We start from the raw sequence: 18,694 nt of genomic DNA, 5'->3' as shown, positions 1-18,694 counted from the left end.
CAATATGTCCAACACACTTGAATCATTGCCCCCCCCCTCCCCCGGCTTTTGTACTGGCGTTATACGGGCCTCTATTTAGACAATAAAACCTGCTGCACTAAAGAATTGGCAAAGAAAACTTGCCCCTGCCTGAATAGTGGCATATGTTTATTTTTCACAGCACAGTTAATTGCAAAGCTTAGATTCCTTAAGAGCCAAGATTCAGCAATATAAAGGTGCCTACAAATAAAGAAATGATTGAATCTCCAAATAAAAGGACTGAAATACTTGGCTGGCTATTCATTTCTTTTGAGGCTGATCCAGAAAGGATATCAATCCCATACCCAAAACCTGGCAATCATATTTTAAATATTTGCTCTCTCTTGCCCCTTCATCTTGTATGAGGAGAGATTTATGAGTGATTGCAATAAGTTTTAGTTGAGGTGGGCAAGGAAATTGGCTTCTCTGATTAGCAATTACGTAACTCTACAATGCAGGATTGCTGCAGTGATTACAGTACAAGTTCCTGGGCCTGGGAGCCCTGCACTGGTGCAACAAGAGAGTGTGAAAGGTGAATCGAGACAATCTGGAGGTCATTCAGTCCTCTGAGACTGTGGAGCAAACCATAGAACACTACAGCACAGTACAGGCCCTTCAGCCCATGATATTGTGCAGGCCCATACATACCTACCAAAACAACTATACCCTCCCTTCCTCATCACCTATTTATTCTTTTGTTCATGTGCCTTTCCAAAAAACCTCTTCAATGACCCCAATGTTCCAGCCTTCACCGCCACCCTGGCAATACATTCCAGGGACCCACAACTCTGTAAATTTAAACGTACAGCACGGTAACATTAGCCCATGCCACCCAATTGACATACAACCCCTGTATGTTTTGAATGGTGGAGGAAACTGGAGCACCTGGGGAAAACCCACACAGACATGGGGAGAATGTACAAATTCCTTACAGAGAGCACTGGATTTGAACCTGGGTCGCTGCATTTATATTAAAAAAATCTAACCTCTGATATCTCACTTAAACTTTTCTCCCTTCACTTTGTACAGATGTCCTCTGGTGTTTGCTCTTCCCGTCCTGGGAAAAAGGTGCTGACTGTCCACTTTATCTGTGCCTCTCATAATCTTGTAGACCTCTATTAAGTCACTCTCATCCTTCTTCACTTCAAAGAGAAAAGCCCCAACTCTGTTAACCTTGCCTCATAAGAAACATTTTCCTATCCAGGCAAATCTCCTCTTCACCTTCTCCATAGCGTCTACATCTTTCCTGTAATAAGTTGGCCAAAACTAAAAACAATATTCTAAGTGTGGTCTCACCATAGATTTGTAGATATGTAACATTACCTCATAACTCCTGAACTCAATCCCCTGATTAATGAACCCAGCATAACATAAGGCCTTCTCAACCTGCACAGTGACTTTGAGAGATCTATAGATTTAGACCCCAAGGTTATTCTGTTCAAATTCCTTCTTGTAAACCTTCTTTCCAAAATTGTTGCATGAAGTAAATTCCAGATCATAACCACATTATTTTAAAATAATTTGCCTCTTATTCCCTGTGTATTTTTTTCCAATCACTTTCAATTTGTACCACTTGGACCTTGAGCTATCTCCTAATGGAAACAGCTTATCATAAACTTGTATAACCCTCATCTAGTTTCTTGAAGCTCTTTCAGATGGCAGTTTGAAAAGTAAATCAACCTAGCTGGAGGCCACCTTCAACATGACTTTGGGAGTGTGCCACTGAGAGAGCCATGGCCAAAGCATCCCACTGCGTATGGCATGACCCATGGAAAAGGAGATTAAAGAAAGGTCGGAAAATGCAACAGAAAGTTACAAAAAAAAACCTGCTTTTAATTCTGTAGATATTCCAAGAAGCAGCAAGATGAACTTGTACAAAATGTATTCCTTACTGGTGGAAACATCCTGTACCCTGGGACGAAGGCACGGATGGAGAGGGAACTCCTTGCCATGAGGCCATTTCAGTCTTCATTCCAGGTATTGCGATCTCAAAGCTGTGAGTTGGATATCTTGAAGGGTGACACGGAAAAGGCATTAATGATAAATGTGGAAAGTGAGAGGTAGATCTACCCACAGAACCATAGATGGCAAACCTTTGGGACTATGGAGGGTCAGAATCAGAGATTGGTAACTTATTTTCTTATCACAAGACAGGCTTTTGGGGTGTATAGTGCCTCCTAACAAACTAATCTGATCAGCATCATTCTCTGCCCAATGTTCCCTCCTGTCATGTGTCCACCAATTCCCCTTGAATTCATTTGTATGAAGGGGTCTTTTGCAGCAACTGACCATTATGTCTTTTGGATGAAAAAAACTGCAGCCCCCGGTAGAAACTGGAGCACAGGAGCAAATATGGAAAAATGTGTCTCTGTGTATGAATGTGATGGATATTTGGAAGTCGCGGCTCAGTCTGAGTGAGAGAAAAAGTGAAATTTTACACTAAAGGCCTTTTACTTGGATAGCCTACATAATGTGCATGGTCAAACTTTTTCTTTCCACCTACATCCCACCTTAAGCAATCCCTTACTAATCACAGAGCCTCTATGGCAGAGGGAATACTTAAAAATGGTATGTGAGTGGAAAGAAAAAGATTGAGAACCACTGGTATAGACACATACTTATCCTGCATATGTATTGTTTGCCTGTATGTGTGTTTTGTTTAGTTGTGTGTCAGTGTTTTGCACTGAGGACTGGAGAATGCTGTTTTGTTGGGTTGTACATGTGCAAACAGATGACAAATAAATTTGATGAGACAGAGCAAAGGGGGAGTGAAATAGTGAACTAAAGTGACAGGAGATTGTAAAGGACTTTGCAATTTCCCATGCATCTGGCAGGACTTTTTAATCTTCTCCCTTCCTACTATTCACAAACCCAGCTGTCCTTCCAGGTGAAGCAGCAATGTGCTCACATTTCTTCCAGTTTAGTGTATCGTATTTGGTGTTCACAATTTGGGCTCCTGCATATTTGAGAAATCAATTTTGTTACAAGCCCAAAGGACCCCAAAACCCAGCAGCAATAGATGTTCACCAAGACAATGGTTACTTAAACAAAAGTTGCTTTTAATTATCTTTAAATGTGAAAACAGGATCAAACTTTAACTTATTACTATTAACTTAATCCCCTTCTAATTCTAAGCACACGTGTGTGCAATGTGTGTGTAAATTTAGAAAAGTTTTTTAATTCACAGTCCAATTTCACTTCTCATTTCTGCAATTTCACTGGGTAGCAGGGAATTCTTATACTGTGAACAGAATTTAACATTTATGAAGTTCACCAGGCTTTGGTGCATGAAAAGTAAATGGTTACCGCTCAGGAAGGTTCTTGTCGGTTTTCAGAGAGAGATTTGTTGTTCGCTGGACACAAACTGATCCCTTCTAATTCGCCATGTCAGTGTCTTACCGAAGAAACTTGCCCCATCAGAGTTTTCCCGATGATAACCTCTTTCAGGTCACCACAGAGTTCCTTTTTGTTTCCCTTATTTCAAGAGAAACATTAGGGACCCAGTCCCCTCCTCTTGTGTGGACCACAAGGGCTTTGACCAGGCTGAACGAAGCACTCACAACCCCTCTTCAAAATGTCCTGTTCCAGTCCCAGCAGCTGCTGAACTGAATTCTCTCTCTCCCAGAGAAAAGCCTTTTTTTTCTTTCTATCTCTCTCTGCTTGCAAAACCGCATGACCCTCCTAGAACAGCAAACTGCCCTCGGGCAGCCTGCGGAACCCAATTCTCTGAGTTCTTTCACCTGTTGCTTTTCAAAACAACAATCTATTAGTGAAGTCTCGATAGACACTCCCCTAAAGCTTTTGCAAAGGCACTCGGAGCCAGACAGTCTAGCTTGAGCAGAGCTCCAGTATTTTAAATGAGATGTATGTGACCTACACTAAAAAAACTGCCCCATTTTATCTCCTTTAAAACATATCTCTTTGGCTTGGCTTCTCGGACAAAGATTTATAGAGGGGTAAAGTCCATGTCAGCTCGTTTGTGGCTGACAAGTCCGATGCGGGACAGGCAGACACGGTTGCAGCGGTTGCAAGGGAAAATTGGTTGGTTGGGGTTGGGTGTTGGGTTTTTCCTCCTTTGTCTTTTGACAATGAGGTGGGCTCTGCGGTCTTCTTCAAAGGAGGTTGCTGCCCGCTGAACTGTGAGGCGCCAAGATGCACAGTTTGAGGCGAGATTACCCCACTGGCGGTGGTCAATAGGGCAGGCACCAAGAGCTTTCTTTAGGCAGTCCTTGTTCCACTTCTTTGGTGCACCTCTGTCTCGGTGGCCAGTGGAGACATATCTACACACAATATAAAACATAATATAATCTGTCACAATTTGTACGCATCTCTGAGTTCACAACAGAGATCCTGATCCTCTAGAAATCTGCCTGACTAATTCTCTGTCTAACACTCTCTCCAACTGTCCCCATCCCTGCACTATAAAACCTGCTTAGTTTCTCACTTTTACCATTCTGATGAAGGATTGTTAGATTTTGGAGAATGGGTCAGCTCATGATTAGAATGGTGGAGCAGACTCTGGGCCAATAGGCCTACTCTGCTCCTATAACTTGTGATCTGGAGATATCATGGCTAAATGAGGTTCTGAGGCAGTGGCTGTAGAGTCAGTTATACAGCCCTTCTACCCAACTCATCCATAACAACCTGTGTTAGTTCCATTTGAATGCGTTCGGCCCATATCCCTCTAAACTTTTCTGATCCATGAACAACAGTGTGAAGCTGGAGGAACTCATCGAGACTCAGTAAAGGGCAGCACAGTTGGCGTACCAGTTAGCACAATACCTTTACAGCATCCAGAATCCCACTCTGTCTGTCAGGAGTTGGCACATTCTCCCCCATGTCTGCATGGGTTTTCCCCAGGGTGTCCGGTTTCCTCCCACTGTTTGAAATGTGCCAGGGGTTGTAGGTTAATTGGGTAGCACGGACTCGCGGTGGGTTGAAATGGTCTGTTACCATGCTGTATGTCTAAATTTAAATTTTAAAAGGGTCCAGATGCGAGTCATTGACCATTTCTCTCCATGGATACTGTTTGACCGGAGTTTCTCTAGCATCGCTTTCTTCCTTTATCTGTAAATCTATGGCCCTTAGTTTTAGACTCTTCTCTGGGGGAGAAAAAGATCATTCTGTTATCTATGCCCCACATGATTTTGTATATTTTCTGAAAGGTAACCCCAGAGGAAAAAAAACAGAAGAATTTATAACTGGCACCAGCCAAGCACAGAGTATTTGAACAATTGGCAAAACATTGCTCTGGTAAACAGTCAGTATTTGCACAAAGTAGAAGGTACATGGAGCTCACTAAAGTGAATTGTTTTCGAGCTTCTAGAAACGTGGAGCAAGAACACACTATAATATTCACCTGGGTCCCTCTGAAAATATGAGAGCATCTTGTATTGGTATCACCTCCTAGGAGACTTGTGTGTTGCTATGCTTTTTCTTTTGGAGCAAATTGGTCCGATTGAAGGATGCTTGTGATCAGTCGATGGGTAAGAGAGTCTAAAACTAGAGGGGGAAGCAGGATTTAAAACGTAGCTGAGAGGCAACTTTTCTCACTGAGGGTAGTGAGCATATGGAACAGATGCCAGATGAAATGGTCAAGATGCATATTACCACAACACCTGGGCAGGTCCAGGGGCAATAAAGGATTAGAGGAATGTGGGTCCAACACAGGCAAATGGGGCTTGCTTAGATGGACAACTTGATTTATTTTAGTTTTTTTAAAATTTAGATATAAAGCACAGCAACAGGCCATTTTGCCCCACAAGTCCGTGCTGCTCAATTTACACCCAATTGACCTACACCCCCAGTATGTTTTGAAAGGTGGGAGGAAACTGGAGCTCCCCAAGGAAGCCCACGAAGACATGGGAAGAACATACAAACTCCTTACAGACAGCATGGGATTCGAACCCTGGTACCGATCGCTGGCATAATTACAGCATTGTGTTAATTGCTGCGCTAATTATGCTGCCCATCTTGATCTGGAACAGATGAGCAGAAGGGCCTGTTGCAGTAGTGTATGACAAAAACTCCATTGCATTAAACTTCTGTGTAATTACAGTATGCCTGACCAGTCATTTTTTAAAAAAAAAATTAAATTGGGGTTACTTTTTGGATGTTACTACACAGGAATTATTGCTCGACCTGTATCGGTCAGAATCAAGATTGCCAAATTATTGTTGACATGTGTAACAATTCTAGATACTTCAAAGCCTACAACCTGAGAGGCAGGTCTTTTGAGGAAATTATGAACAAATTTGAGAGAGAGGAGTTCTTGGTGAACACATCTCAATCACGTAATCTTGCACATTCAGCGGTATCTTCTGAAAACAAAAGCTATGATGAGTTTTTTGTCACAAAATACCTAGAACAGTGAGAAGGGTTCTTCTGCAAACTGAGCAATCAGTTATCTCTGTTCATAATTTAGAGTATACGACTACATTGAATAGGTAGATTGGGCAGCACCCAAATAAGGACAGCACTGCTATGGGGTTCATTCAGAAGCCTGAAGGCAGCATTTAAAAAAAACTCTTTAAGCCCTAAGCCTGTTGGTGTGCATTTTCACATTCTTGCACCTTTTCCCCAAGAATGAGTGTTCATAAATGTACCTTTCTACTTCTCCTGAATTACACAGAACTGCTACATATTGATATGGGACCTTTGTGTCTTTCAGGTGGTCCTTGCTTCCAGCCCTGTTCTGGATGCCTGGTTTGGTGCACGCGATTGGGCGGTTGAGCACAAGGAGCAAACGGAGGGCTGGATTACACTGGCTGACTATGAAGAGAAGGGAGGAGAGTATTTGAGTGAACATGCTGCTTCTAACATGTATGTGCCAATGACCCTGACAAAACCAGTGTAATTGCACTGTTAAGGGCTTTTGTACAAAATGAGAGAGACCATTGAAGTCGATTGTCAAGTTCGCATCCTGGTCCTTCTTGATGTTTCTTTTATCTGGAAGACCCTTATTTTGAATGGTAAAGACTCCCATTTGAACTGTATTATAGATTCAATTTTTTGAACATGATATTTTTTCTTGCATTGTGTACTATCAGTACATTGATGTCTATTCAGTAACGTGGAGGTTTTGCCTCTGGATTGAGGAAAAAAAAATACATCAGCCACTATTCTAATGGCAGAGCAGACTCTATGAGCTGAATGGCCTAATTCTGCCCCTGTGCATTACAGTCATTTTGCATTGTCAGCACCTTGTTTTCACCCAAGCAAAACCTTTCACAAAAGAAAATATTTATGATATCTTTCACAACTGCAGAGCATCAGAAAGATGAAGATGTCAGACAGGCTCATCTTCTCTTCAGTGGGAAGAATGAGAGACGTTCATATAGAAACGCCCAAATTCCTTAGCGAGGCTTGATGGGCAGATGTGGAGTTGATGTTTTCCCCTTGCTGGAATATGTAGAAAATGATCACAAAATTAGATATGGCCAATTCAGGACTGAACTGAGAGGAAATCTCTTCATCCACAGTGTGCAGAATCTTTGGAATTCACCACTCCAGATGGCTGAGGAGGCTCAATGTTGAGTGCAATAAAATCAATATCGATAGATCTATCGATACGAAGGAACCAAGGGATGTTGGGTTAGGGTGTCAAAATGAGTTGAGGTAAAAGTTTAGGTACAGTCATGTTTAAAGAAGAGCTCAGCTTAATAAAATGGCCAATTGCTGCTTCTGTTACTCAAGTTCTTATGAAATACAAGTTTGAATGTCTGGAAGACTATGGTTGTGATGTGGTTCAGTGCCACGTTGCTTTCTTATCGTGTTTTGGTCATGAAGGTAGGCACCCTTGAAGGTTGTAGGCAGCAAGCAGCAAGCTGGCCAGGTGAATTAAAATAAAATGGCAAATAATATTCATTCTGGCAGTAATGTACTTGGGAAGAGCAAACCAGACAAGGGGATGCACAACAAATGATAAGTGGAGCTGAATAGAGGGATCTTGCAACACATGTCCATGCCTCCTTGGTGATATTAGGTTGATAAGATGATTAAGAAGGGATACAAAGTACTTTGTTGCCTGATGTCATGAAGGCGGGGAGATCATGATGGCATGAAAGAGTTAGGCCCACAGCTGGAGAATTGTGTACAATTCTGGTCACAGTGCGACAGAAAGGATGCATTAGAGAATGCAAAAGACTTAAGAAAGTTGACATGATTGGATGATACAAGGATATTATTGCCCAGCCTATGGTTAGTTACATTTGGAAATATGAAGCTGAAGGGAACTGTAAATGATGTTAAATTTCAAGAGGACTAGACAAGATGAACAGGAAAGGTGGAATTCCTTTGGCAGATGAAGATCTCTTGGGGAATGGCAGAGGAAAAAGTCATCTTGCTCAGTGTGCTAGAATTGTAAGACAGCAGATAGAGTGAGATACAGCAATAGCATGAATAAGTTTAATTTTTGCCCAGAATTGATACAATGAGCCAAATGATCTCCCTTTTGTTATAAATTTGGACGTTATGAAGTACTCTTACTGTTAGAAATCAATGGAAGCCAATTTTTACATAACAAGCTCCCTCAACCATAGTGTGCTGATGATTGTGAAAGGAAAGGAGACATCAGGTGAATTTGTTTGTTTACAGAGTTGTGGGTGCCTGGAATGCATTGCCAGGGATGGTGGTGGAGGCTAGAACATTAGGGGCATTTAGGAGACTACTAGACTGGTGCCTGGATGGAAGAAAAAGAGGGTTATGAAGTAGGGAGGGTTTTCTTTTTGGAGGGAATATATAGGTTGGCACAATATCATGGGCTGAGTGGCCTGTACTGTGCTATAGTGTTCTATGTCTAATTTCTTTCTTCCTTTCTTTGGCTTGGCTTCGCGGACGAAGATTTATGGAGGGGGGTAAAAGTCCACGTCAGCTGCAGGTTCGATTGTGGCTGACAAGTCCGATGCGGGACAGGCAGACACGGTTGCAGCGGTTGCAGGGGAAAATTGGTTGGTTGGGGTTGGGTGTTGGGTTTTTCCTCCTTTGCCTTTTGTCAGTGAGGTGGGCTCTGCGGTCTTCTTCAAAGGAGGTTGCTGCCCGCCGAACTGTGAGGCGCCAAGATGCACGGTTTGAGGCGAGATCAGCCCACTGGCAGTGGTCAATGGGGCAGGCACCAAGAGATTTCTTTAGGCAGTCCTTGTACCTCTTCTTTGGTGCACCTCTGTCACGGTGGCCAGTGGAGAGCTCACCATAGAACACGATCTTGGGAAGGCGATGGTCCTCCATTCTGGAGACGTGACCCACCCAGCGCAGCTGGATCTTCAGCAGCGTGGACTCGATGCTGTCGGAACAACTTCAAGATTCAAGGTTTCTTTTCTTGTCATGTAATAATACATAAACATGTACATGATATACTTCAACTTTTGTCTGCCGTAAGGCAAACATAGAGTCGCCATGAGCATGGCCCAGCGCCCCAACAGTTGGAAAAAGAGGGTCCCTTCAGAGTCACTGAGTGCCTGTGGATTTGCCTCCTGCAGCCTTTGCAGATGCACAGACACCTGTTCAATGCATTGGCAACCCGAGCTCCAAATCCAAACCTCTGATACGATCAGGAAGCCCTCAGCACCTGAAGCTCTTCAGGAGATCCTCTTGCTTTCTGCAACCTCTTAAATCCTGGTTCACATGAGCCACTCTCCAGCAGACTGCAGCCTGTGTGGGTCCTTTGACCACAAGTTGTTAAATGATTCTGATTTACCTGGACACTTGGGATAACTCCCATGCCCTTAAAAAGTGTGTTTGGATCATTAGGCATTTTTGATAGAGGAGAGGCCCAGCCACGACCTCTGTGCTCTAAATTCCGGAGTGGGTCTTCAATCCAACAACCTTCTAAGCCAAGAATGCTTCCAACTGAGCTCAAAGTAATTTATCTGTTGGCACATCCATTCATTGAAAGATGAAAAAAAAGTTTAAAAAAAAAGTGCAAGAACAAAAGAAACATCTGGTGAAATAATTCAAGGCCCCCAAGGGAGAGAAGCCTGACTTTTATGTCAGAATTATTGGCAATCTTTCAGACTGATACATCTGAAATACAAGCTCTTGTCATAACAAATTCATCAAAAGCTACAAAATCCTGGCTGGAGAATAAGAGAGTAGAAGTGGTTCTTGAGAGTGAATACTGTCAGTTTGCAAAGTGTATCTTTTGATGCTGCAAGTTGAACATTAGAAGCTCATCTGCAAAGAATTTATGTCAGCTTTGGTTTAGTAACGCTTGCTCTCAAATATTAAGCTTTGGTACTGAAGTCTCACTCTGGAGGCAAATGCACAAAAACCTCACCTTCAGTGCAGAACGGTGGGAAAAGTCTTGGGGAAAAGGTTTGAGACCACATCAGCTCATTGATGAGAAGCGGTCCTATTTCAAAGAATAATCGGCATAGCACTGGTATCAAGGGCAACATTATCGTGCAGTCACCATTTGTAAAGACTGTTCCTGATGAATGTCTTGATAATGTTGGTGAGTTGTGCTGTGCACAAATTGATCATTGTGTTTCCAGTATTCTGGCATGAACAATACTTGGAGTACTCCACTGAAGTACAGTAAAAAAAAAACCCTGGTATCCGGCATCTTTGGCATTGATAGATACCGTCTAAGAGAATTTTCTGATTGCTTGAGATTGCGTATTGTGTGGTTGACAAGTTAATGGCGAAGCACGCCAATTTTAAATTTCCGTATTTTTTTTTAACTTGTTTATTTTTTTTGCCACTTGTTTGAATTCCAGGTAATAGAGGTTTTACTGTAATTTTTCTGAAAGTGACAGAAATGAAAATGTCTTCATTAGACCCCAAAATTAATGCATCTGGAAACATTGATCATTCAATACCTCATAAGCACTGTATTGGAGAGACTTAGATTGAATAGCATATTCATTTTTGCTTATGGTTAAATCCATTATATATGCAGGTTTTCATTTGCCTTTAGACCAGCCATTTTCAACAAGGACCCTATTACCCTCCTGGGGGCCACAACACATTTTAAGTAAAAGCCTCACATCACATAAATATTTAAATGTATATTTACGTAATTGGTAGAACTCCATAAGAAACTTGTTTACCAAAAAAGGGGCCCAAAAACTTTGAGCAGAGTCCTAAGGGACCCATAGCTGAAAAAAAGTTGTGAATGGCTGCTTTAGACCACAGATTTGGATTGTTCCCCTTTTGATATGTGAATATGGAAATTCCAGTCCAGATTCACTTCACTGTCTTTTCATTTTACAACCATATGAAATAATCACAATGGCTAATTTGCCACCTGATTGATCAAAACTGACTTAAGTTGCAGGCCCTGGAGGTTCTGAGCCAGGTTAGTCCATAATGCACAATGTTTAAAAAAAAAAATTGCAGATGGTAGAAGTTTGAAATAAAGACAAAATGCTGGAAACACTCAGCAGGTCAGGCAGCATCTTTAGTGAGAGATACGAAGATTAATAGTTGATGTCACACTCTTTCCATCAGAGCTATTCAGTGTTAACAAACAAGCATGCTTTAATTTGGACAGAAAGCAGTGGAGGGAATGAAAGGGTACCAAGGGGCCTTGGGAGATAAAGACTTCTTGATCGTGTTGGAGGTTTAGATCTGGAGCTTGGGTTTCTGATGGTTTAGACTGAAGTCTGATGGAGCGCTGAAGGCAAATCCACGGACTCTCAAGTGACTCTGAATGGACTCTCTTTTGTTTCTCTTTCTCTGACTTGTTACAGGTGGCGAGCAGTTTCTGCTGATGGCAAATCTTTGCCTTGTGGAAGACCAAATGCAATTTTGTCTAATATTACATCTGTTTTATTACATGACAAAAAAATTCTTGAATTTTTCAAACTTGGGGAGTGCCTGTGAGAGGCTGGATACCAAGAGTGGCTGATGCACATAGTGGTAGCGAATATTAGCTTGCAGGCAATCTTTCTTGAGGAAATGTAGATGGTAGCTCTTTGAAGATGCCACTAATGACAGAGAGAAGGGGAAGCCAGTAGGTGTGTACAGTAAAAATCCGGCATCTAAGGGGATCAAGGATGCTAATTTTCTAGTTGACTGAGACCCACTCTTCCAGTGCCTAACTAGTCAAGTTTATTGTCTATTAATAACGAAACCCCTGGTCCTCGGTGTGAAACACACAGACCTACAACCAGATATAGTACACATACAGACAAACAATACAAATGCAGGACATGTATTTCATTCTCTACAAATAAATAGACAAATATTGTTTCATGAATATGAGTGTTTCATGAATATGAGTGTCTAAGACTTAAGAATACACTGTCTAAATGTCAAAAGTCAGTGCTAAATGTAAAATAACTTGGAAAAAATATCAGTATTGCCATCTTTAATTATGCAAAGTTCACTATAATCACATAATTCCCGTAACCGCCTCGCTAACCATGCCACCATGATAATTAACCCCACACCCCTCCTCCAAGTTTACAGATAAAGTCATACTAATATACTTTATAACATACAAATAAAGACTTGACAGGCAGGGATGGGGAGACACTTTGGGAGAGTTTCCCCAGCAGCAAGTGGCAATGGCTGGTTCTTCATTCTGGGTGCCAGCATTTTATTCAAACACAGCTCTATTGGAACTTTATTTAAACAGCTGCTGGGGCGGGGGGGGTGGCCGCTGGCTGAATGTTTGCTCCCATCTTCACCAAGGGGTTATGTGATGCTTCGGAGCATATAACCCTAACCCTTTTGCGTTTCTGGTTGATTGAATGCTAGATAATGGGGATTTTTACTGTATTTAGTTTTTTTTGAAAGGCTTTTGGTGAGATACCACAAAGGAAGTTAGAGCATATTGGGAGTTAAAATACAAATGTGATTGAGAGCTGACAAAATGTAAATGATTAGGAAAATGGTTTTCATGTGAAAACACAGAAGTGCTAGAGAAATGCAGCTTTGTCCATAATGTGTTTGGAAAGAAATGTCATTTGTTAACTGAAAACCTTTTTTCTCGCCTTGTCGGTTTCCCGTTCTTTTAGGCAGAAGCAGACGAAAAAGTGATCGGGTGAGACAAAGTGGACTTAATTTCCAAGGCAGCTAATGGCTGCTTCAGTTAGTGGAAAACCTTTCGTGATATAGGTGGCAGATTTAGGTGACTCACCTCTGGGGAAAATAAACCAAATCAATACAAGTTATTGAGAAAGGAATTTCCTTTTGAAGGGGGAACTTCAAAGTTGGCTCCAGCTTTCCCTGTGGGTCATGTGAGTTGAGGTACACCCAGCTGTGTGTACAAACCAGGCTTACTTCAGCTATGCAGGCATATGGCCTGCTCCTTTGGTTTCACTAAAAAAAAAAGCCAAGTTTCTTACTCCTTGAACAGAGTAGCTAATGCTTGCCAGTCGGTGGGCTACAATAAAAGTCCAAAAGTCCGGATGCGAGAAATCCGAACCATCCAAGAACCTGGACTTCTTGTAATCTCTCAGTTTTTGTGGGCATGCATAAGCACAGATGCACAGTGGCAACAAGCAACCAAGGAGAAGTTGCAGAAATGTAAGGAAAAAATATTTATTCCGTTTTTTTGTACTTTGTATTTTATATGGAAAAACTTTTGATAATGAACTATCAAAATTCACTTGTTTATTCTCCTTAAATTTGAATTTTGAAAGCGCTGCCCAAGAATCCAGAGAAAATTGGACTGACCTAATCCTTGAGCAGTCTGAAGTTTAGGATTTTTACTATATTTCTATTCCACTTCACCAGGCCATAAGAGAGATGTGTGGTGAAATACTGCCTTTCCTTCCCTTTTCATGGTGACCAAGGAACCCAGTTTGCTAGGAATGACTCTCGTGCTTTTTGAGCCGTTGCAGTGTGGAGGCAAGAGTTTAATGGAGATTCAGTTGTCATCCACAGGGCAGCACTGCTGAGAACTTGACAGTTTCTGCTGTTGTGTCATGGGTGAACAGGCAGTGTTTCAGGAGCTGGTTGGGAACATAGAGCACATCCGGATGCAAGATGGATGGAAGAGAGATTAAAAAAAGCAGATAGTGATCCTCTGTCATCATTACCCTACTGAGAATATAAACCATACATTTTAAATGCAAAATGATGGTAAACTCCCCGTTACCCTACAAATAACTATTTTTGTTATTAGTTGTAATTGAGAAATGGAAAATGCTATAATTCACTCGGCATGTGTACAGGAAGACATTCGTTCATAATATCTTTCCTCTTTGTTTTATCCAGGCCAATCATCTCACTCAGAGCTCTATGCTTTAATTTGTACTCTTTCTGTGACAGGAAATATTTTTTGCTTTCAGTGGAAATCAGATAAAAACAACTGGAATTTCCCCAGAAGATTTTGACTAAGAGTTTACTCATGTTCTTGCTTTGGATAACCAATAACCAATGGGTAATGAACATTTTGCTCCCTGAACACTTTTGGGTGTGATTTGTGGAATTTTGGCTGCTGATCACGAGAATCACATTAAACATTTCCTATCATGGATTTTTTTTTTAGATATAACCTTTTTTTGTGATTTCCTTTCATGTTTTAACTCTACTTCAAACAAAGTGCAACATGTAATTGAAAATTCATTTTCTACATTCGCACTTGGACTTCTCCCCTGCCGGTCTTGGTGCCGTCAGTGACAAACATGGTGAAAGGTTTCACCAGGACGTTGCGACCATGGAAAAGTGATATGGGGGCAACTGGAATCTATAAATGCTGGCCGACAGTTGTTGGACACTGACATGAGAGACATACAAATGAAAATTAGTGGCAAAACATTTTTAGGTCATTTGAACTAACACAGTGTGTCAGCATCATTATGCGATTAAACATGATAAATTGAAAAAAATTTAATTTAATGCTTCTCCAACTTTCTACATGATACAGCAAATCTGAAATTATCTTTGTGCTCAACTTCAAGTTCCCATAATTTCTAATCTTTTTTTTTCAGGAAGCAAACCTTTTGGGGTGGGGGGGAATCTTTGTCCAGTGTAATTGATTGCTTTGACCCCACTATGGGTTTTTTTTGTGATCCATTTTCTTAACAAATTGTGCCTCAGGGCACTCATAATTACCAATCAATCTTTAATAGCTGAAAGCTTCCTCACCAGATTTAACATGAAACAAGAATAATAAAAGGTTTCTAGGTCCTTCTGTTCTCTGGGCCTTGAGCTACAATCTTGTTCCCTTATTGGAACATTTTGTCTGCTTTGCATAACAAGTTCCATTTATTCAGTGCCTTTTATCATCATTTCAATACCTCCAGGGATTTAACAGAAATGTTAGAAAACAAGTGCTGGCCTCCACCTCTGTCACAAAAAAATATGGGAAATGTGACACTGTCATGAGTTGTGTACAATGAGTTGCTGGGGTAGAGACCCAGCATCTGCCCTCCATTGGAGCATGAAGGTTTTTTTAAAATATCAAAATAAGCAGCTTTAATTATGACCACGGGCAGGTTGTTTGGTTTAATTCACCTTACCAAGTAATCTAAAATAAATGATTTCTGTGACTGTGTGGGAAAACTAATTTTGGTGACTGTTCATTTCACTCGGATGTTACCATTTTCCCCTTCAAAATTATGCTGACCATAATAGAGCAGAATTGTATCCACAATGATGAATATTCCACTAATTTTGTTGCAGGATTATGGAGCGTCGTAACAAAGGCATGCTTTTATTTTTTTTAAAACTATCCCGCCCACCTTCCCTTGCCTGTGGGACTGTGCTCCTCCCCCTACCACTCACCCCCACCATTTTATTTGGGTACCTGCCTACATTTTGCTCATACCTTGAAGGGCCCAAGACCCAATTGTGACTGAAATATTTTGCTTGAGTAAAATTGCCATTGGCCCATTTCCTTTGGAGGTATGAAACCGTGCACATAACGAATCAATTAGGGACGATTAAAACTGTGGTTTTCAAACCTTTCTCTTTCCACTCACATACCACCTGAAGTCATCCCTCACTAATCACAGAGCACTTGTGGTGTAGGGATTGCTTAAGGTGGAATGTGAGATTAGGGGGGGCAGTTTGAAAACCATTGATCTAGGTGACTCCAGACTCCCAACATTGTAAATCTTAACTCTTCTCCAAATGTTGGTTATGTATCTTTGCCTTTGTTATTTCGAGTACGCTGTGTGACCTGGTGAATTTCACTAGCTTTGTGTTTTTACTGCAGTCACTGTATCTGCAGACTTTCGTGTTTCACTACTTTGTGCTATTAGATTTGTTTTCTTTATAAGTTGCCAACTGATTGTGGCCCAGGATCAGTTGCATGCATTTGAATCAAATGCTTTAAGAAAATGTGCATGATTTAAGATTTATGGCAGTGGTTCACAATTTTTCTTTCACTCACATACCTCCTTAAGTAATCCCTTACTAACTACAGAGCACCTATGGCAATAGGTGGTATGCGAGTGGAAAGAAAAAGGTTGAGAACCACTGATTTATGGTATACTGGGGATACTATGGCATGGTGATTGAGTCACTGGATGAGTAATCAATAGGCCTGATATAATTACAAGTTTATGAATCCCATTAAATGGGGAAGGTTAACTTTGGTTAATTACTTTTAAAAAAAATTCAAATATAGTATCATCGATGGTGATTACAGAACTGGTGTCTCAAATATCGGCACAGACTAGAAGGGCCAAAAAGTACTATAATATTCTATGGTTCTAATGATCTACAGTAATATGATTCAAGAAAGATAATTGGCTGTCCTAGGTCAGTGGTTTTCAAATTGCTCCCCTGAACTCACATTCCACTTTAAGCCATCCCTATGCCATAGGTGCACTGTGATTGGTAAGAGATTGCTTAAGGTGGGATGTGAGTGAGAAGGGAAGGCTGAGAATCCCTGCCCAAGACCCAATTGTGTCTGAAATATTTTGCTTGAGTAAAATTGCCATTGGCCCATTTCCTTTGGAGGTATGAAACTGTGCACATAACGAATCAATTAGGGACGATTAAAACTGTGGTTTTCAAACCTTTCTCTTTCCACTCGTATACCACCTGAAGCCATCCCTCACTAATCACCGAGCACTTGTGGTGTAGGGATTGCTTAAGGTAGAATGTGAGATTGGGGGGGCAGTTTGAAAACCACTGATCTAGGTGACTCCAGACTCCCAACATTGTAAATCTTAACTCTTCTCCAAAATAGTCCAGCTAAGTGTCATTTTAAAGGCAATTGAAGGTGAATGAAAAATGCAGATTATCCGCATTGCCCAATGGACATCTTGGCAAATTCTACATGGGTCTGTTCATGAAACTAAACCATAAATGATGTTGAAATTTTAGCTTCTAGTCCAGTTCGAATGAGTTAAAGCTGGAGTGTTTGGTGTTTTGCATTTTCTCTCTATGGTAACAAAACATCAATCTGCATGGGAGGATATCAGAACAAATATTTATGAAATTTGTGGTAAGCTACCTCACTTGGTTGGTACAGTGTGGAAAACCAAACAACCAGAGAACTGCAAGACCTTAATTTATTTTAGACTAACTCTGTGGCTCTTGCTATGGAAAGACTTGCATTTAACTATGTCTTCTCGGAATGATGAGCTACTGTGCAATGATAATCAGTATAAAAGTCCAATTAATTTTGATATTTTATTCCACTTGGTTGTGTGGATTGGCCTGTTACACGTATCATTCTACTGGAAAGAAGTACAGGGAGATAAAATTCCACCAGCAATATTGTCAGCTGAGACGAGAGCCGTCTGGGAGTTGGCCTGCTCCTGTGGATCTATTGGAACTCTCCCTGAAAGTAGGTACTCATGAACTCCTCAAAGTACGGTAAACAGGAACTTGTTTTAAGTGAAATCAAGTGCACTAACTTCTCTCTTGGTTGTTTTTCCTCAGATTGTTATGGATTAAAACCACTTAACTCTGTTTTATTTTCTGGGAAATAATATCTGCAGTCAACTGAACTGTGACAGAGATACGTATCTGGAACAAATATTTATTTGTACTTGTGTTCCCATCTCTCCTTCCCTTTACTAAATAGATAATTGTCTCTCAGCATTGTTCTCGGAAGTATATAGTGTAAACTCCTCATCTATTCAGAAATCCCAATGGTTGGATATCTGGCTTACAAGGTGATGTTTTCTTCTCTCTTCAAATTTGCTGGGGGCACTGTTAAATTTACTGAAAAAAGAAAAAATTGATATAGCATTTGTACAAGAAACACATCTAACTGAAGTGGAACACAAGAAATTAAAGAGAGATTGGATAGGACATGTAACAGCAGCATCATATAATTCAAAAGCCAGAGGAGTAGCTATATTAATCAATAAAAATGTACCAATCAAAATAGAAGAGGAAATAATAGATCCAGCAGGGAGATATGTAATGATAAAATGTGAGATATTTTCAGAATTTTGGAATTTACTCAATGTATACTCACCTAATGAAGATCAAAAATTTATGCAAGATATCTTTTTGAAGATAGCAGATACGCAAGGGAACATACTAATAGGAGGGGATTTTAACCTTAGTTTGGACTCAAACATGGATAAAACTGGGAAAAAAAATCTAACAGAAAGAACAAAGTAACCAAATTTATAATTAAATCAATGCAAGAAATGCAACTTTTGGATATATGGAGGAAACAACACCCAAAGGAAAAGGAATATTCATATTATTCGGATAGACACAAAACATACTCAAGGATAGAACTATTTCTGTTATCAGCCCACATTCAAGGGAGAGTTAGGAAAACGGAATATAAAGCTAGACTATTATCGGA

General features: G+C 40.7%; 1 protein-coding gene across 3 annotated transcripts in view; it reads left to right on the top strand.

The window, feature by feature from the left end:
• Positions 1-7,013, top strand: part of actr5 (actin related protein 5) — a 58,090-nt gene extending 51,077 nt beyond the window's left edge. For all 3 annotated transcript variants that reach the window (XM_069884228.1, XM_069884227.1, XM_069884226.1), the window contains 2 exons: positions 1,863-1,995; positions 6,689-7,013. In XM_069884228.1, the coding sequence (XP_069740329.1) occupies positions 1,863-1,995; positions 6,689-6,874 (319 nt within the window). In that variant the 3' untranslated portion in view covers positions 6,875-7,013. The remainder of the gene's footprint in view (positions 1-1,862; positions 1,996-6,688) is intronic.
• The last annotated feature ends 11,681 nt before the right edge of the window (positions 7,014-18,694 follow it).

The sequence above is a fragment of the Narcine bancroftii genome, chromosome 6, assembly GCF_036971445.1.
Source record: "Narcine bancroftii isolate sNarBan1 chromosome 6, sNarBan1.hap1, whole genome shotgun sequence".
Classification (NCBI taxonomy): domain Eukaryota; kingdom Metazoa; phylum Chordata; class Chondrichthyes; order Torpediniformes; family Narcinidae; genus Narcine; species Narcine bancroftii.
This window is presented reverse-complemented; position numbering and strand designations above follow the sequence as displayed.